Genomic DNA, 23,177 nt, shown 5'->3' on the forward strand with positions numbered 1-23,177 from the left:
GAGAAAAGCGATTTCTTCCTTTCTCGCCCGCGAAGTGCATTTGCGACTCGGCAAGGGAAAAGCCCACTTTGCAGCGCGCTACGTGCATCTAAGTTTCTTGCGTTTCGCCGTTTCGCCGTTTCGCCTTTCGCGCGATACACTTTCCGGGGCTCGGATCGAGATACACTTCTGCTCAATGAGTCTGCGCCGCGCTTATCTGTAGGCGCGCGCGAGTTTTCCGATTACACGGAACCGGCGGCTTTATCGCGCGTCACTGCATTTTCCACCAGACGTTTTTACAGCCACAGCCTGCCCGAGCCCTGCAGAGACGATTCGCCTCCGACTGTTTATTGGAACTATATTGCTGCAAATATGTGAGCTACTTCCGATATCGAAGGCTTTTACGTTTTTTTATTTGGGAGCATCGCTATCACTTTAATGTTTCTTGTTTTTTACAATTAATAAAAAAATCAATTTCGCTTCGCAAGTGACCATTATCCGTTTCTTAATAATTCAATTTACGTAATCGGAAAACAAAGTATTTCAATCTTCCAAAATGGCGTTGCACAAGAACCGTAAAACTATGCCACTGCGTTCGTATGTGTAGCGCAAACATTTATTGAGAGCTCGCCGAGAGCCATGTAAACATTCACTAAAATATGTCACTCGCGCACGCATCCGTTACATTGTGCTGCTGTCTTACGCGGGAAAGCTAAACATTCAGATTTCGCGCATACGATCGAGCGAATGTCGAAAGCTCTCGCAAGCTCATAACGCTGAAATGAAAAGCGAGGAAATTGTTGAAATTATTCCGTTTAAAACACGCTCAACTGCAACCGCGAAAGCCCTTCGAAGAACCGTCAGAATCAAACAAATGTATCCAGTGATACGCAAAGATCAGTAGTCGAGCACGACGTTGGGTCGGACGGCGCTCGTCCATTAGCCGCTTACACCGTGGCGCGTCCTAACTCGAGAGCAGGCTTCCTTTGGCGTCAGCCATCAAAAGATCTCGCGCAGAACCCATGCCGAATGCGCACCCCACCGAGCTCATTGTCGAGCGGCAGAGACTCGCATTTGTGCCCTCCTCCTTTGCCGCCCGTTACTACGAAACCCCACGTATATTGTTAGCTTATTAGCGTGTATAATGCGATCTTCGTGCTGAGTACCGCGCATCTCGCTGGAATATTGCACGCAGCTACGCTGCTCCCTCATTCTCTCTCTCTCTCTCTCTCTCTCTCTCTCTCTCTCTCTCTCTCTCTCTCTCTCTCTCTTCTCTCGTATATACCGCGCGTCTCTTTTATTCGATTTGCATGTTGTATAATCTTACAATGATATACTGTATGTGGAGCAATATTTGAAATACCGTAACAATCGATGGACTTGACGTAAATGAAGACTTGTGTAACGAGTTTGAGCATATTGTTGTTGAGGTAGACACGCGTGCTTTCAATGGAAAACGTTACACAAGCTTTAGCAGTAAATTCTGTAGAATGTAACAGTAGACGTACCGAGAGGTTTTACGTTTCAAGAACTCGGCTATATCGAATGTTGAATTGTAGCTAATAAGATGAAAGGATAGGACGATGGCGTATTTTACAGTGTAGTATCTTTTTTCATGTTCCCATTGAGAACAAATAACCTTCAATTAGAATCGAGTGACTAATACAGCTGATAGAAAAGAGATGCGCGCGTTGTACAATCGCACAACAATGCGTTGAAACCTTCAATTCGCGGTGGAAAGGATTCGACGAATGAAAAACAAGCGTCACGGAATAGGCACTTTGAAAAGAGCAAGTTTCAGCGAGGGAGTTTTCATCGCGGACATTAGCAGTGTATCCGCGGTGTAATTGTGCAAAAAGTTTTCTTGTAAAAGAACGCGCGCCAGACTGCAAAGAGAAACTCTCGTAAAACTCGGCAGCCCTCGTAAAAACGTCGCTGCGAACAGCGACTGACACAGGTAACTTGCTCTCTCACTCACTCGCTCACTCACTCGTTATTTAATAATCTTCCAGTGGAACGTTCGTTCGTTGAAGAAATGTTCCGAGGCAGAGCTAGTACGAAAGCCACTGTACTCGCATGAGCACCACCCATTTAGCCGCAGCCTATAAATATCAATCAAATAAAGTGAGGCAGATTACCATGAGCGACTCGCAGTGAGCGAGCGCGCGAATTTCGGTAAAGTAATTTATGCGGCCGTTAGAAGCGACCTGATAAAATCGTCAAAACGAGCCCTGTCCCTCTCTCTCTCTCTCTCTCTCTCTCTCTCTCTCTCTGTTTATACAACACGAAGCAAGCAAAATAACAAAACAGAAACGCCCCCTTTAACGGCACATGCACGCACCACGCACACGGAGGAAAGGAAAAAACGTACCAGTATAGTGCTTACCGAGGAGTGGCGCTAATGCCCTTGTTATAATTGTCAGCGCGAGTCACTGAGTCAAGCTAGTAGTAAAATGGAAAAGTAACATTCGCGGTCTCTGTTGACTCAAGTCAAGAGCAGAGTACACGCTTTCATATTTATGCGCTGACTTTCTTATTTCGTAAGATTTACGAACGAGAGGCTGCGTCGCGACAGTTTTAAATTTATCGATATGTATCTTGTCACTACGAAACTTGGCAGACTTTGTTGCAGTTTTTTCACCCTTTCATACCATTTTTATCTTGCCATTGTGAATTATTTTGCAATACCGTTGCATAAGAATAAAAGTAGATAAGACTCAGGATAATCATAACAATCGTCGTTAAATCTCAAATAGTTTTTATGATTTAGATTGAATTCAAGCGAGCGCTTCATAATTATCTTTTAGAATATACTTATGGGAAATCTCTAAAAGTGGATAAACACCAAGCAACTATAAAAGCTAAAATACTCTTGGAAAATGAAAAATGTACGAAGCACGAACAAGGAGTTGAATAATCGCGGATCCGGAAACAAGTACATTAAAGAGGGTCATCTTATTCGGCACCGTCGGTGCGTTGCGCGCGAAGAGTTATAATATGCATTATCCAAGCATGAATTATGTAAAGGGAAATGGCACGCTCGTCTGGAGATTTAATAACTTGCGTTCTCTCCCTCTCTCCGCACATGCAGCGGCAGCAAGCGGATACACAATGGGTTTGCGTTCGGCCGGAAAGTTTCGGCGTGCCCAAATTCTCGTGTACGTACAGAGCCAAGCCGCTTAATCATTAGCGAGCTCGTTTACAAAGTTATCAGCGCGCACCCGGCCAAATTAAACAATTTAAAGCGTGCAAAGCCGTAATTAACTGCGCTAAACGAGCTGAGATGCCCCCATGTCGACGACCGCGACGACGGCGACGAGGGCGAGGTGGCAGCCGCCGCCGGTCGACTCTACCCGGATCCTCGCTACTTTAAGCTCTCTACTGAGCTCTCGAGTAAACTCGGGCCGCCTGCCCGCTTGCCTCGGTTTCGACTTTGCGCGCCGCATGTAATTATTATTCGACGCTGCTCGCGCAATCGCACGTCGTCATCGACTGCGAGTGGCAACACTCGCGTGCAGTGAAGCAAGTGTGAGGCCGCTTGGGGGTCGCTCCGGATCAATTTTCTGCACAGAAGCGCAAGGCTTATTGGAAAAATTTCATATTCAGAGACAATGCTGCAATATCAATACAGAGAGACAGAGGGAGAGGTCGATGCGACACAGAGATACGATTTCACAGCTAAATCACGCTAATCTATCATCGGTTTTGAACCTCACCCCCCGACGGACGTCGCTCGCAGTTCGTTATGTAAATGTGTTGGTATTATGTAAGTGTTAGCCTGCGTTGTATCCGCTCTTAATACCCGAATAATACGGAACTGCCTACTAATATGGATGTATTAATTATGGGCTGCAAAATGCCGAAAGCCTCCGAGCCGCTCTGGGTCGCTTGCGGTATTCAATGAGAGCGAGAGCAACGGTGAATCCGAACGGTAAAAACTCGAAATCCTGTATTTATCTGTCTAGCAAGCCTCTAATAAAACCGTCCTCCTGCACAAGTAGAACAAGTAGCTTAAGAGCCATGAATTGCTAAGACCTATCTCGTGCCAGCCGGGCTCACTCTCGAGGGGGATGCAACAGGAACGATCGCGCCGCGACGCTTTGTTCAGCCCGAGAAGCTCGAGGAGACTGCAGCGCGTATGTACTCGTATGCACGCGCGCCTCGATCAATACGCCTCGCCGTACGCCAGCATTTTTCTCCGTCCACGATCATCTTTCGGCGCCTGCCCGCACGCGACGCACTGCAAAGCGTCTGTCGTACTGACGAGTGGCACGAGTTTGTGCCAATCAACGCAACATAGCGAATCACGAGCATTTCCAAGCCTGACTCTTCGATGCTTTCGTTTTTCATCCATCTAAAGACCGATGGATTCAATTAAAACAAACAATAATGAACGGTCGCTCGGGGACGCCTGACTCCAAAATTTTCATCTCACATTTGCAAAGTTTCGCAGATGCTTTTCTCGTTTCACTGCCGGTCGCGTACGTTTTTAAATTCAACATTTCGAGCTGAAAATATTTGCGAAGAAAACTTCGTTACGGCAGGGAACTTGGGAAGAGTCAGCGAAATATTTTTCGCGGCGAGGGCGAGCCAACATTGACCGTTCGACGAAAAGAGCCACTCTACATATTACACGAGAGGTGCTTTGTATTATGAATAATCGAGTGTACTGACAGGCTTTTCTATTAATTATTGAAAAATTGCCATAAATACCAATGCTCGTCTATCCTATAAGTAAATAAAACAGAGTCCAAATTAGAAAAGTTTCCTGTGTCGCTGACAGCCCAGAGAAAGAGAGAAAGTCCGATCGACTTTTATTTATAACCATGAGTGTCGGATGCGAGAGAATAGAAAAAATAGGACGTGTCACGCTGGCTGCAGAGGTGGCGTTGCGCGATCCTCACTCTCTTTTCCCCGGTAGTGAAGAGATTTGGCTCGAGTTGGAGGTCGCGCCTGGAAAAGTATCGATGTTTTATGCACGTACGTGACGTCACCGTCGACGGTAAGTCAGACTCTGCACCGCCCTCTGCCCATTTCTCTCTCTCTCTCTCTCTCTCTCTCTCTCTCTCTCTCTCTCTCTCTCTCTCTCTCTCTGTCGGTCAGAGCTTTTCCGCGGAGCTGCGATTCATGTAACGGCTTAAGCCCCCGAGGATGAATGGTACGAGGCTTTATTGGGCGAAAGCGCGTGCAACTACTGCTCACCGATTCATGAGCTTGTCCAAGTACACCGTGGCTACTGATAAAATAATCGATTTACAACCGGGAACACGTCGGAGCTTCAAAATTCGTTCAACTCACGGCGGGGGGAGCGTCGTTTTTTTCTCCTCCCCCGCGCGCGTGGTTTATTTCCATCCGCACTCTTCGTGATGGTCTCATTAATCTACGAGTGACTGGCGGCATTCAATAATCGTGAAGATAATGGAGTCGAAGTGTAAATTTACCCAAAGTAATGACGCAGAAGAGAATGTCGTCACGCTCGAATAATATTTCGTAAGGGCATACGTGCCAAGAGAACGATTGTTTTATTAATGCAGTCTCGCGAGCCAGATGAGATCAGACGGACCGTCATGAGTCTGAAAATACGATTGGCTGATCGATCATTAGAAATAACAACAACTATAACGATCGGTCGGCTGGTGAACACGTGTAACGACATATACGCTGGGTGGACGACGGAGAGCAAGCCGAAGTTTTCGTCTAGTCGCGTAATCAGCAGGACACTGCGACCGCAAGAGAGCGAGATAGAGAGAGAGAGAGAGAGAGAGATAGAGAGATGGACGCGACGCAACGTTTCGAAATCCGATTCGAATTTGGAGCGTGTCGTATCAGTAGTTAGGCTCCGGTTTCGGTGGAACTGCGCTCGGTGGTTTGCCCACTCCCCTGCTACACCCACCTGCTCTACACCTCGCCACTATTTGACACGGCCACCAAGCGCGACGTATTATTTGAACGTTTTAACTCGATTTCGATTGTCAATGTCAAACGCACACGCGCGCACCACGCATATGCGTTATCGGCGCAGATCATTCCTATAGCGATAGTCGATATCTCATTTCAACGACAGATATATTGCTATAAAACAAGATCAACTCGTTGTGTTTCCTGGAATCTGATTAAATAGTCCCGGCAGAGTCCATTGGAATTGACAGGATCGATTATGCGCTAAATTAATTACATTCGAACATATAATGTACCGCGCCCAGGAGTAATACGACGCTGCGCGTCATGAAAATAATGACGGCTCGATGATACGACGTTGGCGTGGCAAGTGAACGTAGCAGATCGGCGGAGATGTCAAACAGGCGCGCGTCCCCTTTGGAAATGCGAAGCGACAATTAGGAAACGTTGTAAAAGCCGAGCTTACAGGCCCGACTATCGATAGTTAGGTGCATTAGCCAGTAGCCCATGCGGCAAACTCGTTCGCAAACACAGAAATCACGCTCGGTTTGGCTACGTCAAGATGTCGACCTAGAATGCAGCCGCAGCGCGCGAGACTTTATCGTGATATAGCAGCTACGGTAAATCAACGCTGCTTGCGCACATCGATGCCTAATTAAGGGCTACGGGAAGCCCATTGATAAAATCGCTCGCAATTGTCAAATTCAACATCCTATATGTATTTACAGAGGAGCGACGTCCGTTACAATTCCATTAGGTTAATTAGCAACGTCAAAGCTGCGATACCGCAAGCTGTCCGGCTATCTAGCTCGTAACATGCAAATGTCGCCAGGATGTCCTCTCCCCTCCGGCAATGATGTAAAGCGCAGGCAGGTAGATTGTAGATAGAAGCACTCAGGTGTCGCTTAGTTAATTCACACCACGAGGCTTCGTAATATTGGCCCCTATTTGCGAAAAATTATTAGTGGCTCACCGTTCCCTTTGCCAAACGGTCGCCTCTTTGCCTCGCTCGGCTATTCGTTTTAATTAAACGCCCCGCAGTTACGGTGCTACGACAAATTCGTCGCAGAATGTTTAATTTTCGACGGCGAAATGTAACCCCGGATGACTTTATTTAGGCGGAGCAAACTGCGCGCGCGCGGCTTTTGTGTAACTTTTTGGCTAAATGGCGCAATTCCGTCACACGCTGAGATATACGTTAACTTTTCAATTGTTTATCAACTGTTCGCTCGAATATGAGAGAATGGGCAATTTTCACCCTCCCCCCTCTTCCCCAGGTCTCTCAACGTCACGCGCGCGCGCACATTCACACACAGACACGCACACACATCAGTGCTTGTTTTACAACTTGCTCGCATACACCAAAGTTAAACTCTATTTTGAAATGCTTGCTCTGTTCGTAGCGAGTGTTAACCAGTCAAGTTCAACAGCAAAAATTTCGGCGGACATTTGCAAGGAATTTTCTTGATAGAACCAAATTCCCATTGAATTTCCATTTCTGTGAAATTTGCAGGTTTTTAAGAAGGGACCCGCACGAACCGCTATTCGAGCGCCGAAAAAATATGATCCACCCGACAAAGAAAGCGAGCGATTCTTGTCGTTACTCTGGAGGTCCATCGTCTCCTACTTGTCATGTAGGTAAGGACGTCGCTTGTTGGCCGGAGGCTACGTGAGTGGTCGACGCGTATGTAAATCACGGCATTATCAAGACTGGCACGTAGCCAGCTTTGACCCGCCCTCTCGCTCGCTGCAATCGTGCCGAAAATTTCGCTCTGAAATGATAATAAAAAAAAAAAAAAAAGAAAGAAAGAAAAAATAAACCCGGACGGGCTTCTCGCGCGTGCTCGCGTTAACGGCCTGACGCCTATAATTTGCCAATGGAACCCTCTTTCAGCGACGGTGCGGCGCGCGCGCAAAGTAGCAAAATTGAATCGCACGCCGCAGGCATTGAACTAGCGCTTCGCTCTTCGCCTCCCCCACCCCTTTCTTTCGCTTCTGCGCGCGCTTGCCGAGCGAACGCGGTGACTCGTTCGTGGGATTCGCGTGGCGACGGAGTTCAGCGACATTGGCGGGTCAGCGTGCGCGATAACTCGCGGCTCCGGCAAAACGGTTTGCCACGGAGTACGCTCGTGCACTGGCGCACTTACAAGGATCGTTCGCAGAGCTGTTAAAAGCTCTCGCTCTCTTGAGCTCTGCGCGCGCACGCGTGTACTCGTTACACGTACAGCCCGACCCCTCGAGGAACGCACGTTGATTTTGCGGGGGATCGCGTGCTCGAAAGCCCGCGAGAGCCCGCGAAAGCTCGGCCTAAGGCTGATAATGAAATCGACGTGGGCGAGAAGGAAGACAAGGCCGACGATTCGAGACCCGAGAGAGTATTTGCCCGATCAAGTTTTCATTTTTTTCTCATCGGGGCTCGCTGAGCTCGTAAAAGGCCAACTTTTTCCACCTGGTCTTGTTTACTTGTTTCCACGGCCGTAGATCGTATCGGCGATTGACCTGCTTTGGCCTTTCTAACTTACGTCGCTGGCTGCGATCACAAAAATATTTTTGTTTTCTCGTTCGTGCACTTTTTCATTGAATTATTTTTCAATGAGATAACACAATGATGCCAGGAAGGGAAAACCAAATTCGTACTCATTATTTTCATCACTCGAAACTTCCACCGATACCTCATATTGAATTCCAAACGGTAAAGCTTTATAATTAAATGAAACGCCAATATCGAATCGCTAACAAACGTAAAAGTAATACGCCGTAGTTAAAACAGCTCTACTGCTGAATGATAATGAAATATAGCGATAACTAACTGTGTGTTTATTGGAGCAGGCATCGATTCGAAAATTGAATTTAACTATATTAGAAGAGAGGAGCAGTTATTGATGTAATATTAAAGGGTTAATTCAACCGAAAACCGATACAGATTCTAAAAAGGCTTCCGCTTCTATAAAAGCTACATCGTACGAGCGCCTCTTTGTGGAAACGAACAAGCTACTTCACCAATAAGAGTTTCTCAAAGTACGCCGCTTTCTTTGAAAGGAGCTCGCAGAAATTGGCTATTCTCGAAAGCTCGAGATTTTCTTATGATGGCGTCGTGCACTTTGCGACGCGCCGCGGATTTTCAATTCCAACTCGCGCCAATAGAGCTGTCCTCGTCCTTCGACAGCAATCATTTCCCGGTAACGTCGCGGAGGCTTATTGCAACAGGTCGCACGTGCGTCGCCGAGGTGGAGAATCGAATCGCCTCTCGGTGCGCACTGCGCAGCGGTTTTACGCGTCGTCCGAAATTCATGGCGCATAAAGTAGTTCGCCGAGCGCTGAACGTTGCCGAGAGCCGAGGCTGGATTACGAAGAGGCGTTGAACCGCGAATTATACCGCGGCCGCTGCGTGGCTCCTGCGCTCTCTCGCTCGCCCCGTGCAGCGAATCGTGACTCGGCTTAGAAATCTTTCAAAAATTATCACCGCGTGCCCCGCGCTGCACGCGAACTCGCATTAATGATGCACGACAACCGCTTTCGTTCATGCTTTATCGACACGAGTTATTTCACGACGCCGCTAAAAACAAGCAATGACGTTCTCGTTTGTTTGATTTAAGCGCACGCGACGACAAATCAGAGGAGAATTCAATCGCTCTCGGGTGTGTCGCGCGAGCGTGAAAATAGAAATAGCGCTCTCGCATTTATCGCGCCCTATTAAGCCGTCGAGCAAAAGCTCTTGCACGCGTAATCCGATGAAGAGGGAGAGAGTGGGAAGGCAAAGCGAGGCGAGCGCTCGCGCGAGAGAAAGAGGTTGAAGCCGTGCGCATAATGCCGTCGATGTGGATGTAGTCGCGGGCGGCCAGGTTGCGTGCGATAAGAAAGAAATACGCAACCCACGGCACACCTACCCTCCACATCCCCACATCCCTCCAGTCGCGACAAATGTGTGCCGTGCTAAAGCATTTGCTCGACTTTCTCTCGGCTGCTATCAATCTTGCTAACCGTTTGTACCGCGCTGCCGTTGCACTTTATAATTTTCAGAATTACTTGTCGCCAGGCCTTTTCGATCTTTCGTTCAACCTACCAAACGAACGAAGCCTTCACAATACCTCGTATCGTTCAATTTTCCAGATTAAATCTACCTAAAATTGCTCTCGAACAATTACGCGCCGTCGGTAAAATATGTTAAACGTGCAAATTTGCTGTCGAATAAATCAGTACGTTCGATGTTCATTAATGCATACTGATGAAAAATCAGCTTATTCAGTTTTCAATGTTTCATCGGTTCATTTCGCACTGTGTTAACCATTCGATGAATTATCGAATGACTAAGTTGAATAGTTTATAGCTGGAAAGGGGAGCGAAAGCATCGGCATGCCTGACAAAGTGGAAGCAGGCAACAAAAAAATGGAAAAAAAATGATAATCCGGGTGGGAGAATGAGAGAAGAAGAATTATCTTTGTTAATCCAAGAGCTGATCCATTTGTCGATAGACGCAAATGCCGCGTATCCCGATAGGTCGAGGCTGGTCCTGCAACGTTGCGATCCGTCAGCCGTGGCTGCTGCACAACCGAGAGGATTTCGTTTTCGAGACTGCGCGTTTTATTAATAATGAGGCGTTTCGGCGTGTTGCTGCTGCTGTTGCTGGCACTGGCTGCGTGCAGGCATTGAAATTTTAACGTTGCGGTATACGTGGATTTGGGACGTTGAGGAAAAAAAGAGCCACGCGCGCGATCGTAGCGATATAGCGCAAAACAATTATTATTGAAGAATGAACGTACTACTAAAATGTTTCTCGTCTCTTTTGTCAAGATTGGATTATCCAGTATTACGATTTTAAGAGATTGTCTATAAATCGAATGTCAGAGGGGCAAATCCAATCATCATATCGTTGCTGATAAATATACACCTGTATTGCTTATTTATTGTTCAGCGATTCATTTTGTACGAAATTTTCTCCGCTTTGCATTAGTAGTTATGAATAATCCAAAATGCGGTCTTCATTCTTCAAAATAAGCAGACGCAAAATCTCACGTTGAATATTTCAAGTTAGCACGTTGTCTTTGAGACCAATTCTTATCCCGTTCCATTATTCATTCACGTCGTCAAGCAAAGTCCCTTCGCGGAAGCTAGAGGCCCAGCAGCCTCAAATTTTTCATCGCCCGCTCAAAACTCAATTCCAAGCTCCGAAGACAAGTCCACTTTGAATCTTGTTGAGCTACTTGGAATTAAATAAACTATAAAAAATACTCCAAAACAGAGATAACGCACACGATCGAGCATTGATCGCCGACCGATTTTCCACTGGTCCACTAGCAAAACTTTCCAAGATTTAGAGGCGTTGAATGGAAAGTTCGCGGAGTGCATCCCCGCAATTTGTTTTCTGGGAATAAAGACGAATGGAGTCGAAATGAGGTGGGCGGCGATAAAGGAAAAAGTTTTTTGGGGCCAAGTTTCTGTTTGCGCGCGCCGACGTTAAGATGTTTACCCAGAGGCGATATTTTTCCGCGAATCTCTGTCGAGTGATGATATTTAGCGAATTCGGGCGACGCGAGCGATGTAATGGTATGACGCTATTGATTTATTTATTTTTTTGGTCGTGCTGCTGTCGTTCCTCGCTCGACGTGCCAGCCAAAGTTACCTCTTCGAATGGTTGAAGTTGCGCGGGAAGAGGATTTCAGTTTTCTAACCATTTCGAGAACGAGGCTTGTTCGCCAAGCTAATATGTATAACGCCCGTAAAGGAAAACGAGATTGCCCAGATTCTCCATTAGTAATGCGTTTCTGAATAGTTCTGAAGGGTTTTCTTGACTGCTATTCACTCGCTGCATTATGCTTCTCTCCTTCACAATGCTAAAATTCGAGCCGTACAAAGGACGCATGTATTTGTCGTTTGATGAATAACAACGTGTGCTTTTGTGCGCGGAATAACAATCGTTACTTTCAAATGCGTTTTATAAAAAAAAAAAAATGACCAACGTCCGCTCCGGGTCAGTTCGTCGTAACCAAGAGTGCAATGCATTACTGCGTTTATTTTAACGCTATGCTCTTTATTTATTAGTGAACTTTAGCTCGGAATTCCCGGACGACGAAAGTTTTAAACAGACTCGCCAAAACTATCGACAAAGTCGTTAAGATGATGAAAATTCATACTTTCCGTTGGAGCACACACGCCGCAACAATAGCAAATGAAATATCGCGTAAATGTTGATTAAAGGGGGACGGGCAGGTTGAGAGCGATCGCAAATCTATTTCCCAAGCATGGAGTCGATCGGTGGCCGAGGGCGAGCTTGTAGTGTCAATGAAAAATACGATTGCATTTGCAAAATACAAATCAATCGACTTTCATTTATAGAGCGAAAGAAAGAGAGTACGCGCCTGCAGTTCGAATCATCGTCGATAAATCAAGTCGCCCCCCATTCCTGATAAATGCGACGTGGAAATAACACAAGCACGCCAATCACCGCTATAAATTCCGTTTTGAAAACTCTGCTCTCGTCCTTCTCTATCTCTCTTGCGCGCGGTCTCTCTCTCTCTCTCTCGCTCGCTCGCTCTTTTTGTGCAGTTGTAATAAAATTATTAAAGCCTCGCTCTCGTGCACCAGCTTTCGAATTCCAATCTGTCTGGAGTTATTTCGATGGAACGATGTGTTTTGTTTGAACGACGAAGAGCGACACGCGTTTAAAAATAGCTCGCTTCGTCGTTGAAAGTCATTGCCACCAAACTGCAAATTAAAAACTCTGTCGAGTCGCTACTCGCGGAGACTAATACCAGAAGAAAAGCTTGCGAGATCCGGTGCATCATTGGTAGAACAGAATCTCGCAAACGAGCGTTCCAACAAGGCTCCCTATCAGCCGAACCGCTTGTCCCGGTGAAGCGGCGGCAGCGCTAGCGCCAGCGCGACAATCGCGATGAGTATCAGTTTGTCTAGGTTGAAAAATAGCGTTGCCGGCAATACCTATGGCAGTGAGAGCGAGCGTGCAGCGCGTGCGAGTGGCATCAATCGGAGCGGCACTAACTCACGCGGTGCAATCTTTCACTTATCTCGCGCAGTTGCGTGCCTCGAGCGCGAACCGTCGCGATCATGGCCGCGAGCGCGCGGGAGCGCGTGATCCTCGTGCTGCTGGACGCACCAGACCTGCAGCTTCCGCATCTGTTGACTTGCCCAGTGGAAACGCCAGTGGCGCCGCACAAGTATTCCGTCGACCCACTCGAGAGAGCTTACAAGAGCGAGGTCGACGCCGGAGTCGACTGGACCACGGCTGCCAACCGTGTCGGCAGGATGAGGCGCAGACTACGCGCGGAAGCGCGATTTTGGGCCGATTATCTTAGCATGTCGGAGAGCTTCTGGAGGGAAAGGTCCAACGACGTTGAGGCTTACTTGTGGTACTTCGAAGACGTTGGATGGGCAGTGACCGTCGACGACGCGGTCAAGGAGCAACGGAGGAGAGAAGACTGCGACGGTCAATCGGTATGACGCGTGGGCAAACTTTCACAGACACTGACGATGGAACCATCAATCGCTATCCGATAACCAATGGAGGACCGCCGGGTACTCGAAAGTTTGACTTTCGGCTTTCGGCTGCGGCGAAACCGCGAGTTTGACAAACTTTTCCTAAAGACCTGCCATCCGTCACTTGTTCATCTCGCCTGTGTAGATATCAATTCGAAAAAAGAGCACGACGCGGTGTTGCTAACATGCATACATTGAAAAGAACATCAATCGATTCTTTCGCGTCTGATTGATAATACTCGCTGCCGTTTCAAGTTTTATTTGTCGGATCACGCCCGTAAATAAAAACCAACCAGTCAGTTGTCCTAAAAAGTGAATTCCAATATCTCTCACTCCTAAGCAATGTAATTACGAGTACGCTAATCCCAACCTAAATAATTCCAGCGCCCGTCAAACTCGTGCACACGAGCAATAGCTGCTGCCGTCCGCGACTAAACACTCGCGCGCGCGCATCGAGAGAGGAAGCTTTTGCATAATGCGCGGGCGGAGGGGTAATAACGAGGTGCGCGAAAGCCACAATCTAATAAACGTCGCGCGCGCAATTGTTGCCGAATCGACCTCGGCTACAATCGTCGCGGCGACATCGCCAATGTAACAGTGCCGCGGTCACGTGAAAGGAGCTTCCCATCAACACCTGGCCTACTTGCTTGCTTACCGTCCGCGAAAATCGAGCTACTGAATAATTTGGCGTCGCGCGCGCGATTTCGCGGACGCATCAATCCTTCGTTTCTTTTTGCTCCATCATCGGGTGCTCTGGAAACGAGTTGCTTGCAATTATGGGTTTTGCCAGCGATGGCAACTTAGCGGACTGTGGATGTGACGGTGATTGGAACATTGACGCTCGGATTGAACGAACGCGGCGGCGATAATAAGCCGTTAACATCAGCCACCTCTTGAGAAATTATGTGCAATCCCAAAGGTAGATGGTTACGATTGCACGCCCTACTTGTGTGTGTGTGTGTGTGTATGTGTCTATGGTGTGTGTAAATGCTGACCTGCCGAGAAAATAAGTAAAGCGCAAAGAACGAGCATTTATTTTTTCGCTCCTCATCGGCGAGTCCCGCAATCGTCAAGGGATAACTTGAATGGTGGCAATAAAATCACAAAACGAAGGCTTCGTTCTAAGCAATTCGCATGTTTATGAGGTTCGTAAAGCCTCGCGATTTACGTCGGTCTAATTTTCAGGCAACGTTTGAGAGGTACTAATCGAATTTCAATTGCAGCATCCCCCCCCCCCTCTCTCTCAAGCATGCAATCTCGCGCTCTTTTTCTTCGGGAATCGACTTTTCTTCTACAGCTAGCCGCGTGTCGAGAAAGGGAATTCGATTTAAGTTCTCTCCCGCTTTCTCGCCCTGCAGACAGCTTAACGAGGACGAGCTTGCAGCAGCTACGTAGCGGCTCTTTGTGCGCTTGATATTTTTCCGTGATGAGATGGGAATTGGCACTGCGAAATACGACCGCGGCATGGCTCTTTTCGAAGTGACGATGAATTTGCTCGATATTTGGTGGAGAAAATAATAATAATAATAATAATGATAATGCGCCAACGGGCTAGTTCTCTTTTACTAACGCTCGCGAGGGAATGCAACCGGAAGCATATCTTCCGTTTTTGTTTTGTTTCGTTAATTAAAGTGCGATGCGCAGCTCGTGTTTTTTCCCCGTTCAACGCATAAGCGTGCTTTTTCTATTGTTTTTCTCCAATTTCACAAGCTTTTTATTTTGCGCGGACTACATCGCGGGGCCACCGCAGTGGCTTCCAAATAAAAGCTTCCGCGCGTTACGAAAGTCTCTCGCTATGACGAAACATCCAATCCGAAATATATTTTTCTCGATGTCAGAAATATGCAAGCAGCTGTTTTTCGTGAAAACACCAAAGAGTTCCGGCTTTTAACGCATAGAGTCGCGCACGTGCTACGCGCAAGACGTACTTCAAGTCGGCAACCCATCCGCTGCACCAAAACAATGACAACTGAAAATAGGAAGCATTTGTCGGGGTGAGCACTCAATAATCCCACGCGATGCATGTATGCATGAGCTGCTGGCATAAGTGACTAACAAGTGGCGTGCACACGGCAATCCTCGCCAGTCACACCGTCAATCCTTCACGAGGAATTTCAGCCGTTTTTAAAATAGCCAAATTTTAAAGGAAAACGAAAAATTCGAACGACACTCGTAGAGACATTTTTCACGTAATATTATAGGTAGAAATATTTTTCTCTAGCCGGTAACGTTTTACGGTGCCGTTTAATCCATTGGCTCGGGTTTCCCGGCGAAGCTCGCTATTTCGAACGACGTGGCGCAACGCACATTTCGAATTTGACGAGAGTTCGAACGCTAGATCGTCCATTACGATCAAAGCCATTGCCCGCAACGTACCGTCGTCGCCCATGAATTTTCAAACATCGTCTTCGATATTTTCAGGAGCTGACGCAGCGCGATCCTCGATAAGTGCCGAGAGCATTTAATTCGGTCGCGTAGCGCGCAAAAAGCGATTATTCAGCGCGCGCAATGCCGAAAGATCAGGAAACGTCCGGGGAACAAGGAGAGAAGGTGGAGAAAGGGCACGACGGTAGGCAGGTGAAAGCACTTACGGCAGGCAGCGAGCTTCAATTAGTATGCGCGCGTCGCAACGCAGGTGTCAGGCCGAGAGAGACGCGAGAAACAATGAGCGGGAGAAACTGGAGCGAGCACAGAGCAACGTCCCTGCAGCCGACTTTTGACTGCGCGAGACACTACACACTCACGCGTGAAAAGCGTCGGGCGCTGATGGAACGTGCTAATTAAAGCTTACAAGTTAATTAAAAAGTTAAGAGTCGAAAAAATGAAGAAAAAAAAATGAGAAAGCCGACGGAAGCTGGGAGAAGAGAGAGGCTGGAAATATTTATGAATCTGCTGGACTTTTCAAGAGAGCGAACGAGTGAAAATAAGGCAATTATCCGAGTTCTCGCTCTCGTTCGTTACTCTCTATCTCTCTGTCTCTTTCTCTCTGCCGCCGTTTCCGTGCTGTTTTTCCCCGTCGGCATATTTCTAGAAAAACTGATAAATTGACGGTTTTTTGCTTGGGCGCGACCGGCAAAACTATTATTTTCGATTTTTCGCGCTTCTGGCGCTTCGAGCCTCCAATCGTACGTATCCGGGAATCAGGCGTATCGCGCATACGTTTTTATTCATGCCGACCTTACGGCCACTCTCCCACCGGCGTATAAACATGCGCGCGCGGAGAGAGCAGAGCCCCACGAGCTTGCAAACAGAGCGCTGGAATTTTATTTATCCTACGACTTGCCGCCGCCACCGCTGCTGCTACTGCTGGCCCCGTTTGATTTTTGCGAGCTCTTTGGTGAAATGAACCGTAAGTCAAATAGCCCGGGGACCCGCTACTGAATTTCAATTGGGTTTTCCTTTTTTCCCTTTCGTTCGAACCGCAAAGCGGACTCTAGTGTACGTTTTGGTGATTAATCACGTGAACAATCTTAATTAGCGCGCTCTTGCGTTATTGGCCAGCCTGGCACTTTCTCTCCAATCATTAGCCAGACGTGCGATACGATGCCGATGTAATTAGGAAGAAAGATATATATATAATGATAATATTGATTGGAATTTTTATCACGCGACTCCTGGAACGAGACTAATTTATATTGCATAATCGACTTGTGCTTGCGTTTGTGTTGCAGACGTTTTGCGTAGTGTCGAAGAGGTTTCGAAAGAATTACATCCACCGTTTCACCGCGACCAAGAGCTGGTTTATCTTCTCACCGTGGAATCCGATAAGGCGCTGCTGCATCTTCATTAGCACCAATCAGTACTTCGATTACGTGGTCATGACCACCATTCTACTAAATTGCGTCTTCCTAGCCATGACCGAGACTGTCGAAGAAGCCGAGTAAGTATCCACTCTTGTTTTTTTCCATTCTATGTAGCGACATTGCGTTCGAGGAACCGCATCTAAGAACAATGGGCAATTTTGTACAGCACGTGCGACCAAGTCCAAAATTAAACTGGCCCCGTCGTAAAGCTTTCATTGTTGAAAAGATTCAGTTGATTACGAAACGTTTAACGTTTATAGCCGTGGATGAAAAATGCGCTTCTTTTATTACAACGACGTTGGCCAGCGCGGTATAGCTCGGCGGCAAGGGTAAAGAGAGAGAGAGAGAGAAAGAATGCTCATTAAATTTAACGTTGCGGCCGTCAAAACTTCATCGCGCTCATAAACGCAGACATCATTGAAGCCAGCTATTCAATGAACAAAAAAAAGCTCACGTGGAATAAGTAGGGAGATGGAGGATGGGGGGTTGACTGCGATAGCGTGCGCGAAAAGTCACGAAGCGTTTACCGAGTGTGTTATCGGGCGAAAGGGCGCCTCCTTATCTCGGAGCGGTGGATGTGGAAAGTGGCGAAGTGGCGCGGGGAGCAGGGCAAAGCTAGCAGTATGCATGGAGAACTTGAGCCGTCAAGTCCACGTGGATTCTTGGACGGCGTCCTCGTCGTAAAGCCAGCTGCACGCGACGCGAGTCCGCTAAAGCCGAGGAAGGGATTTCCAGGTCCGACAGCAGGCGGCTAGGCAGCCGTCGCGCCATTCGTTTCTTGTTTATAGCTCGTTCGTCCCGCCGGTTGCCCACTCTTGTACCTCTTTATTAGTCTGCGCTCGCTCTGTTCTTAGCTCTATCATAATCAAAATTAATACGCTAGCGGTGCCGCGATTTACGAGCCTGCTGTGATATCGCGCGTTAAGTACCAAATTGATTAAACGAATTATCTTGGTGTCTCGCGCGAGCGCATGCAGATGAGCGCCGCGATGTTATGATTTCCAGCCGAACAATTTCACGGTTTCTGGGTGAGCTAAAACTCGCTGCGAGAAATCGATTCACTTCGAGTGTACATCTTATCGAGTCTGCAAATCGCAGTACGCAGTTTGCAAATCCCGTTATCTCACTCCATGGCTGCCAATGGCGTTTAGCACGAATTCCAGTTAAAACTGAATACACGTTTAACGCGGGATGTCAGTGTAGACGATAGCAAACATTTCTCATTTGTAGTGATGAGTGTCGTGTACAACGAGATGAAGCTCGTTACTAAAATCGCGCGAAAAGCTGATTAAAGCCGCTTGCCAGTTATTAACTACCCTCCACCCTTCCCCCCTCTCGCTCTCTTTATTGAATCCTTTTTCAACATCTCGGCCATCTAGTCCCCGTATAAATCGCATTTAAAAGTGGATCTTGGCTACGCGGCTGAAAACTTTCATCAACTCCGCTTTTCACGTCGTCGTCGATGTTTACCCGACAAACGATGGGCTTTTCACAACTCGTCAGATCGCATGCATCACGATCGCTCGCTGCATAAATCAAACCGACTGCGCACGCTTCTCTCTATTTTTCGTCCGTCGTTTTTTTTCCGAGAGAGAGAGAGAGAGAGGAAGAGCCACTCGAAAAGTTTTCGCGAGGGCTTCAGTGGAAGCAATAATGAACCTCTCGCACCGCGTCATTAAAAAAAAGGGAGAAAAAACGCGCGTCGTATACACAACGACCACTTGATCGAGGGAACCGGCTCCGTCAGTTCCTGTTGCCAAGTGCGTGATAGTTTGCTTTTGACTTCACGCTTATTCAAACTTTTTGAGTGCTCCGATCTCTGGAACTTAGGATCTCCAAACTTTGGTCTTCGGGGCTTTATTTGCCTCGCAAAGATTGACTGCGACAGCCTTATTAGCCGGCGACTTTGTAGTCGCGCACAACTGACTTTTCGTGTGATGCGCGTCAACCGTTTGGCTTCTACTCTTCGCAAATATATTTATCGCCGTTCATAAACGGCCAACGAGCTTTGATCTGGCTTCGATGATCACGATACTTCAAAGCAACTATTGATTTGCAGCCGCTGAACTTCTCTCATCCCTGTTTCGCAAAGTACCCGATTCCACTTAATTAAAAGCAAATCCTTATTTATCCAATCGCAGGAGAAGTCCCGATAAAGTCAGTCCTTCGCAAATCCTTCCATCCTTCATCCAGCCGATGCTCTGCAATAAAACAAAGACGGATCCAGCGAGCGATCGCACCATGAAATCACTCGTCCAAGCGCAAACGCGTGCGCTGAAGGGGGTGGGGGGTAAATTTGAACGCGTCCGAATTAATATTGACCGTGCGAGGTGGCACGGCGTCGCTCGTTAATTATATCAGATCGGCCGCGCGCGAATCAAGGAGCATTTCGGGCGAGCCGCGCAATCTAGGTCGATCAATTTTTACGACTCGACGAGGCTACACGTACACCACCTACGCGACGGTACGACGCGGCCCGGCTCGCTCATGGGGAGCTACGGTTATCACCCACTGCCGTATGTGTTTACTTTCTAAAGCGCTTGGGTAAAGCGATTTTCTGAACTCACAAAAGTTAGTTCGCTTTTTTGGCGTTATAATGATTTATAACGACTCAATGCATGTTAGAATTAAATTATCAATTTTTTAACTGTTTAAAGCTAGTTCAGAGTGTTATTAGATACCGTAAAATTGCAAGCCATTCAAATTATGTTCAAACATTTTAGAGTACTAAATAACCACATGTATTTTTGCATTAGACGCGCTACCGTTAATTGAATATTAAGTTCAAACACATACTTCTTCAGCTCTGTCTTGTGATTAAAGTTATAAAGTTCTAGACCACGAAGCTTGTTTTATACAGAAAATATCATCTACAATATTGACATATTGAGGACTATTGAGCTTTATTTAGTTAGTGTCAATAACTACTTTAATTAATAAAGACCAGGCTTAATGAATTTTGAATAATTAAGTGCAAATATTTTAGCCTCACAGCCAATCGTAAATAACAAAGTAGACTATTTTCACAATGCCAAATCAATAGGCCATGAATATAAAACAACTTGTAATCCAGCATTCCACACGGTCATTCCCATAAACTCAAAAATATGCATTAATCTTCTATTTAAAGTTGACATAACCGACGAAAACTTGTCACTGCGGCGAATGCATAGTTCAGCGAAATCTCTCTCGAGGAATGTTACTTGGTCGGTCCGGAGAAAAATCTCATTTCCAGTGATGAACGGCTTAATCATTACTTAAGATTGTCGCTTTGGGTTTTTTTTTTCTCGCGAAAAACAAGTTGGCTCTGCGGCTGACTTAGGAGGTAATTAGACTGGCGTAGCTCGCAACCAGCCGAGGCGCGAGCTGAAAAAGCAACGGGTTTTTATGCACCGAGCTGACTCGCGCTGCTTGAATTTACGAAGAGTTGCTCGTTGTTGCTCTACTTTCGGTAGCCGCGAACTGCAGTTAAACGCCTCGGCGCGATACCGCTGTAAAATTGGCAATGTGATTGCAGATATATCTTCCTAGCCATCTACACGGCAGAAATGGTGATAAAATCCGTAGCAAAAGGATTCATTCTAAACAAGTACACGTACCTGAGGAATCCATGGAATTGGCTGGACTTTGTAGTGATTACAAGCGGGTACGCGACCATCGGCATGGAGGTCGGGAATCTCGCTGGTCTGAGGACGTTCAGGGTATTGAGAGCCCTTAAGACTGTTTCAATTATGCCAGGTAAGTGTGTGCGCACGCCTACGGCCACTCGGTCATTAATCGCCCACCTCCGCCCCGCCGCTCCTCGTTTATTATTCAGCCGTCGCGCGACTCGCGAGCTCGCTCCATTTCTCGATTCTCGAAGCTTTCGCGCGTCGTATATGCTACATTTTGGAAAGTTCTTTGGCAGAAGTTGCTCGGTATGAATTGGATGCAACGGTAAAATTTGCAACCACTACGACTCTTCTACGATTTTTCAGAAGTTTCTTCGGATTCCGGCCGAACCTGAACAAGTATCTCGCTGTCTTTATTTTGACATTGCACGCGCGCACAATCTCAATTTCAAGCCAATAATGAATCATTCCCTCGGCTACGTGCAATCCATAAACAATCGAGTGGCGCCCAGGGCGCATCTGTCCGAAATGCGGCAAGAGCATGCAGGAATCAAGCCCGATAGGCTGTGCGAATCCAGCGCGACAACCGCATCAAACGGAGCCAATCCGATTAGAGCCGTTAGATTCTTGCGATAGTGGTAGCGGGCAATATAAGGCAATAATGTCGGCTCGCGTGTGAGCGACCGGCGGCACACACGAGGTGGACTCGCGCGAGGCGCCCGATCAAAGTGACCGATCCATTATACCCGACTCTTCGCCAGCGATATCGTGCAGCATTGCGCTACCTACCGAGCCGCCTGCCTCTGGGAGGACCGCGATACTAAATCAATTATGCACCCAACCCTCCTACGGGACCGCTCGCTTTGGCTATAGCACAGCGCATAACGAACCGACTGTCTGCCTGTCTCGTTGTCCGCAAAATATGCCTTTTTTCTCGATATCTTGTCGTTGAAAAAAAAATCAAAAAAAACAACGCATAGAAAATGAAAAAAACCAACCAGCTTTTCATCGTGAAAATTCGGGAGAGCTATTATACGATGAATTAATTTTGTTACATATTGATCGCACAAATTCGATATCGTATACTGATAGTCGGTGATTTCGCGTTACATGTAGTTCGATAAATTTAACGTTGCTTTATAACGGCGTAAAATTCAATTAAATCGCTCAACTCTCAGAAGCGACGTTACCTGTGCTGGCATACGAATAACAATGAAACTTGTAAATGTTGAATAATCTGCAACATGTAATATTTGCACAATAACGAATTTCTGGATTGTCGTCTGTCTGCAAATTCAAATCTCGTACGTCACTTAACCAACCGGATGACGACCAATTTCAGACTGTGTAAGCAAGCATTTTGTTTATTCTCTAGATTGCAAATATGCAGTACGTATACACAGGCCAGCGGAAATTTCAACGCTCCATCCGCAAACATTCCCTCTGTTCAATAAGTCACTGCGATATCGCGCGCGTTCCATAAACTTCGTGTCGCTGTGTTTGATGTGACCCGCGACCATCGTCAGAAAATCACTAAATAATTCCAAGCATCACTACGTAGAGTCGCGTATCTTTTTCATTTATCGTTATCGTGCCGTAATAACAATAATGACTACTAATAATAATAATGTAAGCACTAGAAACGTGAAAAAACAAGCTGTTTGAGAGGCGGAAGGGGGGAGTAGAACGTAAACGATATAGGCGGCTCGTAAAGCTCGAGGCTCTGGTCTGTAAATTTACCGGACGCGCCGTGCCACAGTAGCAGCGGGAGCATCAGTACGAACGGCTCCAAACGGAAATATTGACGTAGAACGCGAAAGCGACGCAGATTTTATTAAAGTCATTCGTTTTCCCGCTTTGCAACGTAGTTTATGCGTCGATGACGAGGGCGTCAGAGGCACCTATGATAACACTGTCGACCATTACGATTCTCCGCAGCTAATTTCAAAGCAGATGATCTCATGAAGATGGCTAGGTCTGTTTTTTTCTTATGAGAATTGAAAGTCGATATCTATCTAGATCTAACAGTAGCGAAAACTTAACGTAAAGAGCTGAACTTGACGAAGAAAAAATCTTTATTATCTGTTGATTGAAGCACGAAAACAAGCGAGCGACAAAAAATTGTCAGTTGACGCGCGCGCGCATAGGCATATCCAATCAAGCTTGTACGTCAATCCTAGTTACAAGCATCGAGCTTTAACAATAGATAGTAGTCAAGGGTAAAAAGAAACGGAAAAAAGATGCCATGCCGGTCGCTAGTCTATTCAAAACAAACAGTTCAAAACAACAGCGGAGACAAAAATAAAAGATCCCGTAGGAAGCTCGACTCCACGGAAAGATCAGCAACGGTAGAGAGCCAGACAAGAGAACAAGAGCAGCAGCAGCAACAGCAACA

At 46.8% G+C, this 23,177-nt stretch overlaps 1 protein-coding gene across 3 annotated transcripts in view; it reads left to right on the plus strand.

Annotated features, from left to right (window-relative positions):
• The window catches only part of LOC131669148 (sodium channel protein 60E), a 65,065-nt gene that overhangs the window by 17,955 nt on the left and 23,933 nt on the right, over positions 1-23,177 (plus strand). For all 3 annotated transcript variants that reach the window (XM_058943827.1, XM_058943828.1, XM_058943829.1), the window contains exons 3-4: positions 17,040-17,248; positions 20,689-20,909. In XM_058943827.1, coding sequence (XP_058799810.1) covers positions 17,040-17,248; positions 20,689-20,909 — 430 coding nt within the window. The remainder of the gene's footprint in view (positions 1-17,039; positions 17,249-20,688; positions 20,910-23,177) is intronic.

The sequence above is a fragment of the Phymastichus coffea genome, unplaced genomic scaffold (assembly GCF_024137745.1).
Source record: "Phymastichus coffea isolate CEN01 unplaced genomic scaffold, Cenicafe_Pcof_1.1 PCOF00087, whole genome shotgun sequence".
NCBI lineage: Eukaryota > Metazoa > Arthropoda > Insecta > Hymenoptera > Eulophidae > Phymastichus > Phymastichus coffea.